The sequence below is a fragment of the Neovison vison genome, chromosome 2, assembly GCF_020171115.1.
Source record: "Neovison vison isolate M4711 chromosome 2, ASM_NN_V1, whole genome shotgun sequence".
Lineage (NCBI taxonomy): Eukaryota > Metazoa > Chordata > Mammalia > Carnivora > Mustelidae > Neogale > Neogale vison.
The window spans coordinates 177647358-177666254 of record NC_058092.1 but is presented as its reverse complement, the minus strand read 5'-3'; the positions used below and the strand labels follow the sequence as shown (position 1 = coordinate 177666254).

At 41.1% G+C, this 18897-nt stretch overlaps 1 protein-coding gene across 1 annotated transcript; it reads right to left on the bottom strand.

Annotated features, from left to right (window-relative positions):
• Nucleotides 1-1195: 1195 nt before the first annotated feature.
• On the bottom strand, nucleotides 1196-5753 carry ADO (2-aminoethanethiol dioxygenase). Its single transcript, XM_044239606.1, has one exon. The coding sequence runs from the start codon at nucleotides 5266-5268 to the stop codon at nucleotides 4456-4458; it is 813 nt and encodes a 270-aa protein (XP_044095541.1). The 5' UTR covers nucleotides 5269-5753; the 3' UTR covers nucleotides 1196-4455.
• Between the last annotated feature and the right edge of the window lie 13144 nt (nucleotides 5754-18897).

Below are 18897 nucleotides of genomic sequence, written 5' to 3'. Positions count from 1 at the left end.
GGGAGCCTGATGCAGGGCTCAATTCCGGGACCCAGAACCTAGCCCAGGGATCATGACCTGAGCTGAAGGCAGACACTTAACTGACTGAGCCACCCAGGTGTCCCAGAAGTCATTTTTAAAAGAGTAAGATTGTCAAATTCGTTAATCATTTTCACCTTGATGTGGGCTTGAAGTGGTATAACATACCATAAGAACACATTTTGATGTTTTTTCAGACAACTTGGTCACTTTTACTTGATTTTAACATGTCAGATCAATTTTTAATCTAAAAACAATGTTGTTAACATTGAGGGTATTGTCATACAGGTGTCTCATTTTTTACTTTGCTCAAGAAATAAAGCATATAGAGCTCAGCCTGCTCCTTCTTACATTCAATATGCTTTATTGAATATTTCTGATAGTACAGCTGTTACTGGGCATCCTTATTAAAAATAAACTTCTTGGGGTGCCTGGGTGGCTGCTTCTTACCTGCTCATGCTCTCTCTCAAATTAATAAAATCTTAAAAAAAACACACAAACAAACTTCTGGAGAATAAATGCTTAAAGATCATAATGCATTTGCTCTGGTTCACTGCATATCAAAAATAGGTCTATTAAACCTAAATCAGGTCTTCAGTTATTCATAAATCAGTGTATTTAAGTACCAACCACTAATGAAATTAAGCCAAACTGCTTGATACATATTAAAAGTGGCTGTAGTGATATTTTAACTGTTCTACGCGCGCACACACACACACACACACACACACACGTCTATGTATATATATATATGGTGGGAATGAATGGTCAGCATCAATTACTTAAGATGCTGCCAATCCAAACGGCAGTTAACTTCACAGAATAAGTAAAGGTAAGAAATAAATTTAAGTCCAAAGATTCTTTCCTTCATGGATAAAAGTATTTTTGTTTTCTGGCACTAGTTTATTTCCTTTAGCTTAAATATAAAAGGAACTATTTTCTGTCGTAGCAAAATAACATGATTAGACAGCTTCAGATACGTTTTCAATCAGATTGTTTCAAAGCTCACTCTCAAGGAAATAGACTAAGTTTATATTATTACTTGGGTTTTAGAATCTGCAGAAAGCCACCTGTTTTCAGTATAATATAATCCTACTGTATAGACTAAATCTTTAACAATTAAAATGTAGACATCATAATATTTTTCTTCTCCATTTTGCAATAATCAAATAATCTAAACAATTTCAAACATGCCTTTATTTTCCATAAGTACACTGATTTTAATCCAGAAATATAAACATCTCTGGATCTGAAAATTCAGTATGTTGTATATAGGGCTTAACAAACGATTTCCTTGACAGTAAGTGCTTCATTATACTGAAGTGTTCAGTGGTTGACTTGTTTCTAACTTGGAGTTCAGAATTCAGACTAGGAGGGTTACAGAAGTGGCACTGCCCTCAGTTTAGAATTGAATGGTAGTGGTCTGAATCCTGAATTACAGACATACTGCTTTTTTGCTGAGCAGTGCAGCTAGGGCACAAGATACAGTCATTGGGATTAGAGGAGCAGTAACAGCCTTCTTCAGATGCCAAGGCTGAGGCACCTACGAGGGGACAATGCAAAAGGGGGAATAAAAGGTGTGGATTTTGGAAGAATTTAAGACTATTAGTCTTAAAAGTTCAGAGAACCCACTCCTGTTGACAAGTATTTCTTTAAAACGGGCCCCTGATTTTCATTAATAAACAGCAGTTAGTGTAAACTCAACCCATGCAAATCAAATCAAACTTTGTAAAAAATCAATTCTCGTAAAATAGGTAGGTACACAATAGTCTCCATTAATGTAACTGGCTTTTGATATAACCAGAGAATACAAAAGCTTTAGAATTATTGAGACAGACATCTCATTCATGAGAGGCAATTATTGCATTTGTTATTCAACAGAAAAGTGATTAGTATCATTGTGCTCATTAGTCTGTGTAGAGGAAGACAAATTTTTCTCACAGCTGTTACTAAAATAGAGTCTATATATTGCAGGAATATATGGAAATACAACAGCAGCACATCAAGTCAGTCATGACCAACAGTTTTTATGCAGAGGTACCAGCTTTGCTGCACCACATTTTCTCTTTGTATTAAGAATATTCTTTCCTTAGTGGCTCACTGAAACAGGTTCAGTTTTCACCACTAATTTCCTCAGAATTTATTAATGAACTAAAAGTTTCACTGTTAGCGAAATAAATTAGATATCATATTGCTATTCTGGCCTGAAGAATTTCAGTTATTCTTTTGAAAAGCACCTTAGTTTTTTTTTTCTTTTTATTTTTTTTTTAATTCAACTTGTATTTGAGAACTTTAAAGTTTGGAAAAACAATTCCTCCTTTATTACTGTCCTACTGGAAGAATGAGTTCTTGTTGGTTTAATATACACCAGGTTGTATTATATAGCATATATATCACTATCAACAATCTTTATAAGTTAATCAAATTTTGGCTATAATTCAGGACCAGGAGGTTATGTGATTGGTAACCATACACTTTCATTACTGTGCTATTAAAAACCCATTTTGTGAACATTTTTTTAAGAAGATCATCATTTGCATATCTAGGATTATTTTTAAACTGAAAGGCATTAAAAAGTGCTTTAAACTGCCTCCAAGGCAGATTAAACTACACCAGAATGTGAAGCTACCAACAATGTTAGCAATCCTGGAAGAAATGCTTGGCATTATGCCTGTCTCAGGTTTTACAACAGAGTGGCATTTTGCATTGAATAAGCATCTTTTTTGTTAAAAAAAAAAAAATCAAGAATTTGTTTTTCTAGCTAAAAAACTGGGAACAAATATTCCTTCACTCTGGGCCATTAGTAACCCAGTGTGCACAAAGAGGCAAGGGCACATACTGTTTTTTACAGGGACAACACTTTCCACCAATAGCAAATCTCCCTTTATTACAGACCTTAGAACTGGATTGCCATTTGGGCAAGTCAATCAAGAGGGCTTAGACAACAGCTGGGCAGATTTTAACGTGTTTATTTCTACAGTTTGTTTTTATTAAAAGTGTTGTGAAAAAGGAATCCTATAAATAGTAAAAAGAGGGAAACAATAGTGCTCCATAGCATGAAGCAAAGGTGTAAATACATTTGTAAACAAGGTAAAGTTGCTGAGCTTCCTAAAAGGACAAAAATAAAACTAGTTACAGATAGCACAATTGTTTAAGAGGTTAGGAAGTACTTTGTCCCAAGTTTTGGTGCTCTAAAATGGCCAGCAGTATAGGTAATTCTCTATCCTGTAGCCTTGATCATCTGTGCCTTCTCTCTTTCTATAGAAAACTACACTGGAAGAAGCAACAACTGGCTCTCTACTGTTCTGAGGGGTTTTGAGAACACTGCCACCAAAACAGTACAGCTGGAACCACCAGCCTTCTGGAACACTAGAGCTCCTGAGAGAATCTCAAACAGTCATCAACATCTTTCTCTATTTTTGCAGGAAAATACTGGAAGTAAATAGGGGCATGGACTTCAACAGCTGGCTAGGAGTGTTTTACATTCGGTTGTTTGGAAGCATGCTGATTTAGCTCCTCTGAATCTTCTCCTTAGAAAAACTGGAATTACCCTATCACTTCATAAAGCACACGAAGACCAAAAAAAAAAAAAAAAAAAAAAGTCATTTGAGGATAATATAGTTTTTGCATTAAAGGTCAATCTGCAACAAGCAATCTGTTCAACTCACAGATCTGGAGACTCATGGGGAAGAGAAGCTCTAAGTGACAATTTGTCACTGAGATATGCAGGTGCTGAATTTCTTAGTAGATGCTGCCAGAGTAAACCAGATGTGGCTACTGGGCAAGAGGAGGAAAGAAATTGAATCTTGTCCTCTACATGCATAGTTATGTTATTGGGGTGATGCCCCAACTCTGGAAAAAAGATCTATTCCACAACAAATGAATTAGGCAGGATAGCTCATTTTAAGTAGTAGCTCATCTTTTTAAGCCTAGTTTTTACCAATGACTTGAACTAGAAACAATTCAAACCACTGGGTCATGCAGTCAATAAGTTAAAACTATAACAATAAGTAAAAGGGCATAGGACATAAGTGGAAAACAATCCCTATTTACCCGGGTAAAGGGGGTGGGGGCATTTAGTGTATTTTGTATAGGATAGGGAACAGAGAAGAGAATATTTTCATTATGGCTTTAGGACGGAAGCGCTTCAGATAGTCCCCTACCCCCCTTTCCCCCAAATCAAAACCCCGGTGGCAGTGACAGAGCCAGGAAACAACCTAGTCTACCCGCCTTCCCCACCCCCTAACCCGGCCCCGTGGCTGCACTCCAGACGTCAGCGCTTCCCACGGCTCCGGAGGAAGCGGCTACAGCCCATTCCAGCAGATCCAACGCCCAGGCCTGGGGGTACGGTCAAAGCCCTTATGGTGGGTCGCGGGCAGCGAGGCCCAGATGTGAACAGGGCACGTCTTCGGCCCACAGAGCCAGGCGCGAGCGGCTTCAAGGGAAGACTTTGGGACCTGGATAGGGCTCCCCCTCGCACCAGAAGTCATCGGCTTGCGGGGTCTCCAGGAGCCACACCTCTCGGGGCAGGTCACAGGCCGAGCCGGAGGCCTCCTTGTCCCTGACGGGCTCCAGCACCCGGTAATAATGGCAGTCCCGGCCATCGTCGGGGTCATAGGGCGGGGCCAGAATGTCCAGGAAGGCGGCGGGTCCGTCCACAGCGTCGATCTGGTGCAGGTTGTCCTGGTGCGGAGTGAGGACACAGGGGCCGCTGGCCTCAGTGTACTCGGCCCGCGAGCGCAGCACGCCCGGCCGCACGGCGTCCCGCTCCCGGGCCTGCAGCGGCGGCTCGAACTGCTGCTCCGGCGGCGGGGCCCGCGGCTGTTGCCCGCCGCCCGCCTCCAGTTTGTCCATGCAGCTGATGCGAACGGTGCCATAGAGCACCTTGAGCATGCCATGCATGCCCGGGTGGTCGTGCAATGGGATGGACGTGCCGCTCTTGAGCAGGAACACGCCGAGGCTGAAGCCGTCGGTTTCGTAGATGTGCATGTAGGTGACCGGCGGCAGGTTGGGAGGTAATGGCTGCAGCGTGGCCTTACGCGGGGCGATATTCAGGTCCTCGGCGCGGACTTGGGTCAGCAGGTTCTTCAGCTTGCTCAGGTTCTCCGGAAAGCCCTGCGGCATCGGGGCCTCGGGGCCCGGTGCAGCGCCGAGGTCGGAAGCGCTGCGGCCGCCCCCGCTGCCCCGGAAGGTGAGGCACGCCTGGCGGGCGATCCGTTGGATCAAGGAGGCCATGTTGTCTCGGGGCATGCTCGGCTGTTCCTCCGCGTTCCGAGGCCGGCCCCCGCCGCCCCCTGCTTTCCTCCGCCCTTTGCGGTCTCCGGCGGCCGCCAGGGCTGCCCGCAGCCCGGGGCGAAGCTAGAGGCCCCGCAACTACCGGTCTTTCGGGCGCACGGTACCCCTCAGCAGCCTCACGCCCGCAACGGTCCAGTGCACCCGCCCCGCGCCTCTGGAGAGCGCGCACGCGCACGACCCACACGCTGCACTCACGCCCAAGGAGCAGGTACCAGCCGCGCGGACCGTGGAAGGCTTTGCATTACGCCCAACGTTCCATTCAAGTGGCCCACACCTACGACGGTGGCCCGGCGCTCTGGCCGTCTTACAGAGCATGCTGGGACTTGTAGTCCGATATTACGGAGGAGCTCTGAGTTTCCTTTGTCAGCTGGAAAAAGAAGGATTGAATTTGTTTCTTATGAAGCGCCCTTATTCGCGGTTCCAAGTTGTTTGCTTGTTAGAAAAAGGTGAATTGGGGCACAAGAGAAATAGCCGATTGACTACAACTCCCGGCAGCCCCAGTAGACTGGAGTGACGCACTTCCGGCAGCTGGCCTGTGGCGTGGTGGGGTCTTGGCCACTGCATGGAACAGGGCAAAAGGGTTGTTAACCTTCTGGCGCCGCTCGGTCCTGTTCCGCCCAGCAGGGTCGCTTTTCTCCGGCCCTACCCTTGGGAAGGAGGCTGTTGAGTTAACTTTATGTCTTCTTGACCACCTAGGCAGCACTATCTGCCACGTAGATTGCTGGACGGCACTTTCGTAATTTTCCAAGTTTCTTGGGAGATGAGAGGGTCGAGGCCATCCCTCGTGATCACGATTCCTCAGCACAGCCGTCCCCAGCTGTTGTTTGCATCAGGGTGTGATGACGCTGCTCTTCCGGTTACAGAGCACGATAGTTTTGCTGGGATTCTAGAGGCCATTTGCAGTGGCCAAGGACTGTGTATACTAAGGGTTATCAAACCTTGGTTTGCCCAAGAAGCACCACGTTAGGAGGGGAGGTAGGGAGGGACTTTTAAAGAAAATACAGATTATGGTCTGGAAATTGATTGACTAGGTGATTCTGAGGCAACGTATGAGAAACAGTGGTGTGCGAGAAACGGGCAAGCCCTTGACCTTCACCTAACCCTGAGTTTAAAGTATCTTTGGACTTCCAAAGTGGAACATGGGCTTCTTGTTCATTTTGTAATTGGAGTGGTTCTGTAAATCCTCTCCAGCTGAAAAAGGCATGGCTTTTTAATGGGTCGTGTAATGTATCTAATGGGCACTTTGTATATGCAAGGCATTCTATACCTAATGAATATTATACTATTTGATCCTCATAGCAATTCTTTTAAGAGGTGGGCACTATTATTTTCAGATTACAGGTGAGGGAATAAGTTGCACAAGGATAGTAAGGAATGAGCAGAGCCTAAGCAGTGAAGAAAAAAAAAATACAGTTAAAAAAGAAAAACACCAAAAAACAGCAGTTTGAGTTGGTGTTAAAAGCACTAACTGTAGAGTCAGGATATTGTCTTTCCAGCCTACTGTGCTACTTACAGGTTGTATGTTTTTAGGCAGATCTTACCCTTTTAGGTCCTCAGTTTATTCACTTGTAAAATGCTGGGGTTAGGGTAACAGTCCTTCTGAACCCAAGTTATTCATCAGAAGCCCCTGGGAAACTTCACAAAAATAAAGATTTGGAGGTCATAACCCAGAGATTCTGATTCAGAAGAACCAGTGTGAAGCCTAGGATTTTTTTTCCCAAGGTGCTACCCAAGTGATTCTTAATTATCAGCCCAGTTTGAGAATCACTGCTGGATCTGTAAATAGTGAACCCGTTCTTAATATTTGGTGATTTTGATTAAGACGGTGATTATTTGTTTTAGAAGGGACTCTTAATTATTTATTTGTTCTTCAGAGTTGCCATGCCATTGTTAAGGTGTTTATACTGTCAGAGTTCACTATGTAATGCAATATTTCACCATGCAATATTTTTCTAAAGTGAGGACTAGTTAAATTAAGAGGAAGAATCCCCTGTCTTTATTTACAAATCTGGGTTTTTATTTATTGGTTTTATTTATTGGTTTTCTTCTATTATTATTGGTTTTCTTCTATTTCTTCTATTAAGGTATAATTAGTGGGACATGTAGACTGTGTAGAACACAGACTTAAGTAACATATAGATATGTTTCATTTTTTAATCTGTCACTTCTTAATAGTTACCTGTACTTATTTAACGGAAATGGGATAATAAGATACATGTGTAAAAAAACTGTTAATAGCATATGGAACATAATAGATGTCCAATAATAATAGCTATTATTATAGTTTTTAAATAGCTAAAAGCCATTTAGAAATTAGTAAACACCAATGAATTTAAATAATGCTCAGCAAATACTGAAATAGAATTTGACTTGAGAATGAGCTTCAAGGTAGAGATAAAAAAAAGATCATTTTTATTCGTTAAACCTTCTATCTGGTGATACAGTCCTTTAGGTCCTTGCTATTATTGTTTGGTCAAAGAACTGAAAGTTTTCAAAGACTGTTTGAATCTGAATCACCTGGGGGCATTTGTTCAAAGTGCGGATTCCTAGATCATGTCTACACCTACGGAATCGGAATCTTCTGCACATTAAAGGTTTTAAGAACTATTGAGTGTCCATGGGGCTTGTGGCACTTTTTTTTAGGCCACAGATAGGCTGCCTCCATAATTCCTTTTGATGCTGTCCTTAGAGCTGCACTAAGGGATGAAATCAATCCTGGGGGCTTTTGCCCTTCAGGAGCACCTGACTTGCCCTTCTGTACCACTGCCAATAGCATTAGCTGAGTAGGTTTCTATCACCATTAATGTCCTTTTGATGCTCCTTAGTCTGTTTTGTTTTGTGTTGCAGTAAGCAGAATGAAGATCAAAAGAAATTCAGAAAAGGGAACAAAGAAGAAATAGTAAACACATGCTAGAAATACGAGGCAGACACAAAATTTGGGAAAAGTTTGGGATAGATGGAATTAACCATTTGGAATCTATCATTCTATAAATAGTATTTGCTGAGCACCAGGCATCATTCTAGGTTTTGGCGAATTCATCAAGGAATGTCTGCTCTCCCAAGAAATTTACCTGCATGTGTGCGTATGTGTGTGTGTTTGTGTGTGTGTATTTTGATGGAGGTTGTTAGATGGTATAAATCAGTGAGCAACTTAATTTCAGATAGACATATGTTTATAAAGGCAAAACAGGATGATAGGATGGTGTGATATTTGTGTGTGCATATGGTGTGTTAGTTTAAATTGGATAGTAGAGGTGACCAGAAGATAACATTAGAACTGCTCCTGAATATTCAAGAGTCAATTACAGAAAGATCTGGGATCAGAGCATGCCAAACCTTAAGGTTGTTAAACAGGATATCATATACCGTGACTTTGATGCAGTGGGGTGGAGCTTGGTATCACTGGAGACAAGAATGAAGGCCTGTGGGGTTACACAGGTCACATAGTGACTTTCAGAGTTCCTGGAGGGAGATGAATTTGGGGAGGTAGGCAAGGACCATATTTTATAGGCTTTATGTACCATTTTTATAGGGGATTATGGGGTGCTGAGGGCCAAGGTGGGGAGGTGGATTTTATTACAAGTACAGTGAGAAGCTTTTGGAGAGCTTTGGAAAGGAGGATGACCTATTTCTTTCACGTTGGTGGGAGATTGGTGGGAGGAGTGTAACAGCAAAGAATCCCTGATTAGAGGCAGTACTCCAGGAGAAAGATGGGGAACTAGTGTAAAGATTAGGAATCTATTTTGTAGGTGGATTTGACAGGACCTGCTGATGAACTATTGCTTTGACAATTTATTACTTAAAATGTGTTCTCTCCACATTTTCTTTTTTATGAGTTGACAGCAATGTAGTGATAGGTGACTACAAAACTTGAATTGCACCTCTTGCCCATATCTAATTATTAAATTTGGGAATGGGCTTAGCACACAGAAACATGAGTAAAGTTGAATTTTTTTTTTAGTTGCTTAATTAACCAGGAACTAAGAAGAACTGGGAGAGCTCCCAAACACAGATACAGACAGACAGACAGACACACACCCCTCCACACCCCCAGACCCCCTTAACTTCATCTCAGTTCTCTGATTTCTTCATTCTTGGGGAATAGGCTTACATTTTGTCTTTTTCCTTTTTCCCTTGGCCCTCCTCTTTATGAGGACTTATTTTTCTTAATTCATGAGATGGATTACCTTCTGAGTTTTTCCTCAAATCCTTCAGAATTCATTTTGTCCATCTCTTCTGATCACACTGGGGCCCCCTGTCAAAAGAGTACAAAAAGGTTAACATTCTCAAATACTCTTGTGGTTGTTTGTTTTGGAGGTGGGCAGGAAGCTTTCTTTTTTCCCAGCAGCTCTTGCCACCTTACTCCTATATCTGCCTTTTATGTTACTATAGAACATCGTAACTAAATTGGTAAGGGATTTTTCCTACTTTGTAACTTAATTATACTTAGTTATGTTTGAAATATTTTGGGTTTATATTGTGGCTTTCCTTTCAGCTCTTAGAAAATGTTAGCATATTTCTCATTTGTTATCATGAGTAAATGTCAAGTCGTAAGAAATACTTTAGAAGGCAGAAGAGCTGATTCTAGGCGTGGCTTTCACTCTAACCCGCTGTGTGCTCTTGAGCAAATCATTTGACTTCACTAGATCCTAGTTTCTTAGTGGTTCAGGGATAGATGATCTCTGAGATTACTTCCAGCATCTCTTTAGCTCCATGTGGATGATAGAGACAGTTAGGAGGACAATTCAGACAAAACCATGTATTTTCTTTCATCTCACTTATCTAAATTATTTTTAGTTCTCCCATCTCTTAGCTCCGTCCATCTTACATCTCCAATACCATTTTTAAAAAAATATTAAGATTGTACTTATTTTTGTGAGAAATAGAAAGTGAGCACGCAAGCTGGAGAGGGGAAGGGCAGAGGGAGAAGCAGATTCCTTGCTGAACAAGGGGCCCAATGTGGGACAAGGAGCCCAATATGGGACTTGATCCCAGGACCCTGAGATCATGACTTGAGCCAAAGGCAGATGCTTGACTGACTGAGCCACCCAGGCACCCTCCATTGCCATCTTAAAAGTAACTCTGTTCCACTCTACTCTGATTTAGATTTGTGTGTTTATCTGAAATAGAATCACTTGGGTATATGGGCTGTTCAGTTAAATATGCTATGCTCAGGAATTTTTAGTGTTCAGGTTAGACTTCAGGTGTGCACACTGCACCAACACACTGTGAGGTTGTGGTGTGTGATGTAATCGGTAGCACATTGTTTTTGAGCTGTGTGATTTCTGTAGACCAGTGCACGTGGCATTGAGATGGAAAATGACTTAGAACTGGTTCATTTTTTTCTCTTCCTTGCCAGTGTCTTGTTTTAGGTGATGGGAGGTAAGGGAGAAAGAAATAAAAAATTAGATGCATACAGAGGGAGTTTTGGGGGGGGATGTGTGGCTTTTGCAATGAAGGAGAATGAATGAAGAGAAGCTTTTGCCATGCTCAGTCTGAAGCACTGCCAAAGTCCAGGTATGACTATTTTTGGAGGTGGGTTAAGCTAATACACCCCTACCACTTTCATGTTAGAGAGGTTTTCCTCCTCCTCTTTTAAGTAGTACAATTATTATGAGAACCAAAATAGTTCTGAACTGTAAATTAAATCTGAACACCTTTTACCTCTCTTAATTAACTTTTCCCCCCAATTTCATGCTTCTTGTTTTTCTTTCCCTTTTTTCCCCCTCTAAGAAGACATCAGCTGTCTCCACCTCCTCCGCTTCCCCATCTGTCCTTTTCCTCTTGGCTGAAAGAGAGATTTTTACTTTATATTTATTTTAATTAATGGATTTGAATCACAAGTGGAGAAACAGTTGATGTTCATCTTCAAGAGGCAGTAAAAAGGAAAATCATCTTCTCTAACTTGGCAGAAAAGACCTGTATGTTCATTGCTGCTGCCTGCCTGAAAAATGACTGCGAAAGGGGAAGGTTCCAGAGTCCTGTGTCCTTGCAGGGAGCAGAAGCCACATCTCAGGATCAAGGGAGGTGAAGATGGGAAAAGCTCTTTAGACTGAGATTGTACTTTCTTTTTTCATATTTTTAGAGAAATAGCAAGAGTGGGCACATGCGAATGGGGTGGGATCATGGGGGGCAGGGGCAGAAAGAGAGAGAATCTTTTTTTTTTTAAGATTTTATTTATTTATTTGACAGAAAGAGAGAGAGAGAGACAGTGCACAAGCAGGGGGAGCAGCAGAGGGAGAGGGAGAAGCAGATTCCCTGCTGAGTAGGGAACCTGACTTGGAGCTTGATTGTAGGACCCTGAGGTCATGACCGGAGCGGAAGGCAGACACTTAACTGACTGAGCCACCCAGGGGCAGGAGAGAGAATCTTAAGCAAGATCCATACCCAGCATGGAGACTGCTGTGGGGCTTGATTTCATGACCCTGAGATCATGACCTCAGCTGAAATCAAGAGTCAGTTGCTTAACTGACTGAGCCACCCAGGTGCTCCAAGATTGTATTTTCTTGGGAGATGTCTTCCTCAAAGGATACTTAGTCAATATTGCTGGATGGTTTATGATCCCAGAAATTGGGGATCAAGTTCCCTAAGAACAAAATACATTCATGGGGCGTATTTGACTGACTTGACAGTAGTTCATGTTTCCTTGGGAGAGTGAAAGACTATAAAGCCTTCTTTTGAAAAACCAATCATCAAATACCAAAATCCTTGTCCAAGTAGATGCTCTATTGTAACATTTTAGAGAAAGCATGAAAGATGACAGTCTAGTCTGAAAGTGGATCAGCAGGCATCAGGACGAAAGAAGAGCTGAGAGGATACCAATTCTTTTTTTTTTTTTTTCAAGATTTTATTTATTTATTTGATAGACAGAGATCACAGTAGGCAGAGAGAGAGGGGGAAAGCAGGCTCCCTGCTGAGCAGAGAGCCCGATGTGGGACTCGATCCCAGGACCACTGAGATCATGACCTGAGCCGAAGGTAGAGGCTTAACCCACTGAGCCACCCAGGCGCCCGGGAGGATACCAATTCTGATACCAATTCTGGTTCTGACAACCCATTGTGTGACTTTGGGTAAGTCATTTCACTTCTTGGAACTTCTGTTCCCTTATTGGCAATGTGAAGTAAGAATATAATATAAAAGTGAAGAATTTAGTTCAGATGGTTTACCACTTGTAGCTTTTTAGAAAAATCTATGAATTTTAAAAATTGTAATTACATGACAATAAGTAATATAATTTCCAACTGTGAAATACTGCAGAGCATCACAAAAGACACTTTTAAATGTATTTTTTAAAGCAACATGTGAAAAGAACACTCAGTAACATGCATACAATGATATTTGATTTCTCTTTTGTATCTGTGCTGTCTCTACCTAAAGCAGATTATATTGACATTTCTTGAATACAAATCATTGAATAAAGTGAGCAAGACTTTTGTTTAAAATAATGTTTACCATAATTATTAAGTTTCCACAGTACATTTTAAAGAAAACTTTTTAAAAAATTCTAAACATAAATTATCATGCACCAAGAGTGCCACCACGTATTGCTATTGGGAAAAGCAAAACATGACTTGAGTTAACTACACATTTCATCCAGACCTGCTGAGGTAATTGACAACCAACATCATAGCAGGAGAAATTCCTCTAAGGCAGCAGAACTTTAGTTTAATTAGATAATTAGCCCTGGTCAGCCTATAATGAATGCACAGGCAATTAACAATGAATTTGAGCTGCTAAAACCTATTTTTCCTCCTTTGTTTTCCTTTACTTTCATTAACAACTCTAACTGCCGAACAATTTATATCTTCACTCTAGCAATCAACTTTATTATAATCCGACTCATTGCAAGCGATAAAGCAATGAGACCTGACTGTTGGTTGCACAACATTAAGTGATTATGTTAAGTAATGCCATTTATTTACCTAGCCATCCTACTGCTATATTATGTCAAACGAATAGGGTTTTTAAAAGCGTGCATACTCCTTGACTTTGATGATTGCTTTATTTGTCAAATCCAAGCAACTGGTAAGAGATGTACTTCAATCTTGAGTTCTTTCTCTGTGGCCTTTAGTAGACATGAGTAAAAGGAAAGGAAACAGTTCCGTAAATCTACCTAAGACAAGACCCTCAAAAAGAAAAAAGCTTTTTTTTTTTTTTTTTTTTTTTTTTTGGTGGCTTGAAGATTCTCACATTTGGAAGCTCTTGCAAGTGCTTAAGGTGTATTTTAGTAAGTGACAGTGTTCACCTGGCCATCTTTTCCTGTTTGGGGACAGTTTTCAGTCTCATGGATGACAGAAGGAACCATTATGGTTTTTCCTTACATCCTTCTACTGCAAGTCTTCTTCATCCATCTGACATTTCTTGAGGGAAATGGCAGAGAGAAAAGAAGAAGAGGGGAGTGAGAAAGTTAAGAGAGAGAGCCTTCAGCTACGGAAGAGTAGAAGTTACCAAAGTGTGCCGGTCCTAAGAATGAATGGTACTAAAGTGTAAGTGTCAGGAAGACATTTGGGATGCTCTGGTTCTGGGCCCATAAACGGAAGCATTCTTTGTATTTCAGTTAGAAATGGGTTCTGAAATATGAACACTAAAAATTTTACAGGGAGATTATATGTCTACAAAGACATATCCTTTGCCGTATCAGATTTTGATTCTATTAGAATTTTTTTTGATTCTATTAGAATTTATGGAATCCTTAATATACAGAGTGTTCTTATAAAAATTGCTATTCTACTTACTAATAATCTAACAAGATTTGGAAAATTTAACCTAATGTTCAAAAATTACTTAGCCAGTTAATAGCAGCTTACTAACTATTTGAAGAAATATATTGCTTACTTTTAAGCAGAATTAAAAACGTGTAAACAGAAATCTTCTTGTGATTGGAATATGAACATTGGCTTATAATTTCTTATCTTGAGACTTCCCATCTGGCTGGTCTTGGAAATAATTTTTTTCCTTTCTTTCTCCAGCAATAACTAGCAATTAGAGTCTCAGAAATGCCAATTTTAATCAAAACTCTTATTTCCAAAATAGAAAAACTTACATGAACTATATAAAGCCTCTTCGTTTTATTCAATCGGCTGTTTTGAAAAAGTAATTTAAATAATTCAGAGCCAGAATTATGATGTTCCAGAAATGTTAAGAAAATAGTGTGAATCTTTCCAAATTATGGTCATTTGTATTCGTACCATGGGCACAGTAATTTCACTGGCATTAGTGTTTACATTCTCCAGATAGCCACTGCATAGCAGTCAGCTTTTAGAAAGCAAGTTTTCTCAACTTTAGCACTATTGACATTTTGGATTGGCTAATTCTTTGTTGTGGGGCTGTCTTGTGCATTGTAGGATGCTTCGCAACATCCCTGGCCTCTACCCACAGGATGACAGTAGCATCAACTGTCCCCCACTCTACCCTGAGATAACCATTAACATCTCCAGATGTTGACAAAAGTCCCCAGGCTGGGGGCCAAAACCACTCCCAGTTGGTAATCAGTAATATAGAATAAGACCATGGCAATTTCTTCCTCTAAAAGCATGTCAGCTTCAACAAAATGAAGTGTGTTGAATTTGGATTTCTAGATCATCTTTAGTAACTGAAGTCTTAATAGAAAATGAATGAGAGCCTTGCTGACGTCCAATTTGGAATGACTTTGAGGGGCACTAAAAGAAGGCTCCTGCTCCCATATTGCACTTGACTTTTCCAAATGGTCTGCTTTAGTATCGGAACTTCACACTCCTATTTGTTCCTTCTGTTAAAAATGTAAATATTCCCAGGAGGATTGTCTTTTGCATTAAAACTGAAACATTGGGTTTTTTTTTTAGCTAAAAATACCATGTATTAACATGTATCTACCTGCCCTTTTTCCTTATGAAAAGTTCCTTCTGGAAGAGGACACTGAAGAATATATTCTTGAGAATTGAGATCTGGTGGGTGAATGGGAGTCAAGCACCACGTCTGGGAAAAAGAAGGATGGTAGGGATGTGGGAAGTATCCTAGAAATATCTTTAGACCTCATTTTTAATGGGTCAGCCTGAGTTAGTCTTGCCATGTATGAGTGTTTGCTTTTTCTGCTACTGCCTGTATCTTTAAATCCCCCTCTCCCAGCCTTTTTTTTTTTTTAAGATTTATTTATTTATTTATTTATTTATTTATTTGACAGAGAGAGAGAGAGCGAGAGCGCGAGCACAGCCACAAGCGGGGGATGGGGAAGTGAATAGTAGGCAAAGGGAGAGAGAGAAGCAGACTCCCTGCTGAGCAAGGACCCTGGGATCCTGGCCTGAGCCAAAGACAGATACTTAACCAACTGAGTCACCAAGGCGCCCCAGCCCCTTTCCTTCCTCCCACCTTTTTTAAAGCAGCCAAGACTAGAAGAATGTACTTTCTTTGCCACTTAGTGTTGGGTATCCCAAGGTAATTTTGAAAAGTTATAGGTAGATGAAATCTAAAATTTTAGAGAGGATTGGCTAGATTACCTGATCTCTAAACATACCCTCCTGCTGATGGAGGAGGTCTGAACCCTGTCAAGCCTGCTTTTCCTCCATTGCTGTCTAACACACCAGTGACTGGTAGTTTCAGGCCTGGAAGGTGGCTGCCTGGTCCTTCCAGCACCAGTCAGAGGGCACCTTAAAGGATGGCCAGTGGGTACACTTTACAACCTCTCGTAAGTAGATGTTCAGGCTGATGCTCAACTTAAACCCACTTTCTGGTGATTAAAATAATGCTCTACTAAAAGGAGTTTCTAAATCATGGGAAAGACGTGGACTCCGTCTGAAGGCGAGCGCACTGAGCCTGATTCCAGGATATTTTCCGACCTGCCTTGGTAGCTCCTTACACTGAGCTTCCATGTAGCTGTAGGATTTCAGTTATTTGTGGAGAATGTTTGGCTGACGGGCTTTTCTTACGGAATTACTGTGCCATGGCGGTTGGACCATGACCAAACTTTTAAGTATAGGTTCTGTTTATTTTGGTTTTTCCCATCCAGTGTCACTTGCCTCTTCATTTCCTGATCTCTTTCTAAAGTGAGGAGGCTAAAATACATCACAGATCACAGCTGGATTTGGACAACATGCATCTCCTTGGCAGGAACTTGCACGGAGCCTGATTTATTTATGTAAATACTTTGCTGCGTACGAGGTAAGATTATGGATTCCTTGGCTGGCTTCTCATCTTCTACTTTCTAGTGGTGAATCCAACATGTTTTCAAAAGTCCAACTAAACATAAAAGTAATATAAAATATTCTTGTTTGTTTCACAAGTTTTTACTTTTAGGCTGTATCGCTTAATATTCTGCATGGACCTCACCATTTTTAAAGATTCCTTATCTTAAATTGGACTAAATGGTTCCTCTTTTTAAGTTTTGACTGACACATTTATTTATTAAGCAGTTGTCTTAATATTATACCTGACAAGTTTCACACTTGTCCCTTTTGACAGTTTTTCCAATCTCGTATTATGTTTTTACCTTTCTTCACTCAGCTCAGGTTTTCTGACAAGGTCTCACATAGAGATAGTGTTTTATTACTGGTAATAGTAACAAATACCTCAGTACTGATGGCCATATGATTGTTCACCTTTGAATAATTTGCTTTAGGCTATTTATTCTTAAAATATAAGGATCTATGAAAATGATCTCAGTATTGCTTTCAAATACTGAGTTTCCTTGTTCCCCTTAAGGTTTGGTTTGCTTATTTTTTATAGCTAACAGACTTTAACTATGGTGTTTCCAACTCTAATAGATACGCGTGATTTCATAGAGTGGTAATTACAGACAAGATGAAACACAGAGTAAAAGTTTGAATTGTTTTGAAGGAATAAAATTCTTACTGGATTTTAGGAAATCTAGGAAAAAGTCCTTACTGACTCTGAATTTATGTTATCTTAAATTACTACTTATTCTTTATTGTGAGCTATCCTGGCTCTATTTATTCAGACAGACATTTATAAACTACTACCAACAGACAAAGGTGAATAGAAATCCAGGGACTGAATAGGAAAACTTTTTTTTTTTTTTAAAAGATTTTAGTTATTTATTTGACACACAGAGAGAGGTCACAAGTAGGCAGAGGCAGGAGAGGGAGAGGGGGAAGCAGGCTCCCTGCAGGGCAGAGAGCGCGATGTGGGCTCGATCTCAGGACCCTGAGACCATGACTCAAGCCGAAGGCAGAGGCTTAACCCACTGAGCCACCCAGGTACCCCTGAATGTGAAAACTTTTGACCCAAACTAAGTAAACCCATCTTTACCATGTCATACAATTCTCCTTAGATTATATTTCTCTAAACACACACAGTTTAGAGAAACATGCCACAGAAATGATCTGGTGATGTCAGCAAACAATCATGAAACACCATAGACCAGAACAAGTGGTCTGTAACTTTCTTGACACTCTATAGATTTTGCAGCAATTCCCTAAATTATGAAGGTACTTTAATAAGCTGTTGACCAAAGAAACTTCCTATAAACATTTCATAAGACAATTAGGCTGAAATATATTTTGAAGATTTTGAACCTACACAATCTAGTTCCTTGAAAAACTTCTGCCTCAGGCTATGTATCTTACTGGGGTTGATGAATATGGTCACCAAACCCATAAGAGGTTGAGTGGTAGAAGCTCCAGAGGTCAGCCAGAGGGTGGGACTCCAAAATGGTGCTACCCGGACCATTTCCTCACTGTGGGGGGGGGGGCAGGGATAGGAGGGGAAATTTAGGTATCAGATTGTACATTTCTTGAGACTACATCTAATTAACATATTCTTAGCAGAAATCAGAATGATACCATGACTATCTTAACACACCTTAGTGACCGTGGGACTTGTTCTTTTTGCACTCTTTCAAGCAAAGCATATTCTGGAATACACTCCCAGAAGGAATGGTCATTGGGAATTTTCTGGGGAAGTGAGGGCAGAGGTGCTGCTTTAATGTGTTCTTTGCCAAGTGATAGAGGAATGGATTCTGAATTGTTTTCCTCTTTACTCTTTCTATTAGAAAAGGGGGATGGGGATAAACAGTTTTATTTTCAGTTTGGGAACATGAGGTATGAAGTGCCAAGACGGACTGTCAAAGAAATAGGCCAATCTGAGAACCTCTGATTAATGATGGTACTGTCACTTATTGTCCTCTTCCTTCTCTGGTGTGGGGCGCACCTTGGGCAGCATGTCTGACCCTGGCTGCAGACACGGACACTGACCAAGACGAGAGCACTCTCACTCCATGTGTATTGCTGCCAGGGAACAGCTTTACCGGAAGCTGGAGAAAGGGTCCCAGGAGGAGACTGCCTCTGCCTCACATCTTCAGCTAGTCCTTTGGGTCCCATAGGGAAACCGGGCACTCTCCTGGGTCCTTGTACTGATTCACCCTGTGGTCTAGGAAGGCTGCTCAAATGGCCAGCAGTGGACTCTGGGAGAACTGAGCCCAGGCGTGACAACTTGGATTTTCCAAGAGACTTTATCTAATTAGTAAGAGAGGGGAAGTGCCAGAAAGTCTCACTGTGGAAATGAGCACATTGATAACGTTAATCATGGTGGAGACCTTGGAAACTCAGGTTTCAGTTCCTGCACCTCATCAGAGCTGAGTGTGGTTTGGGAGAG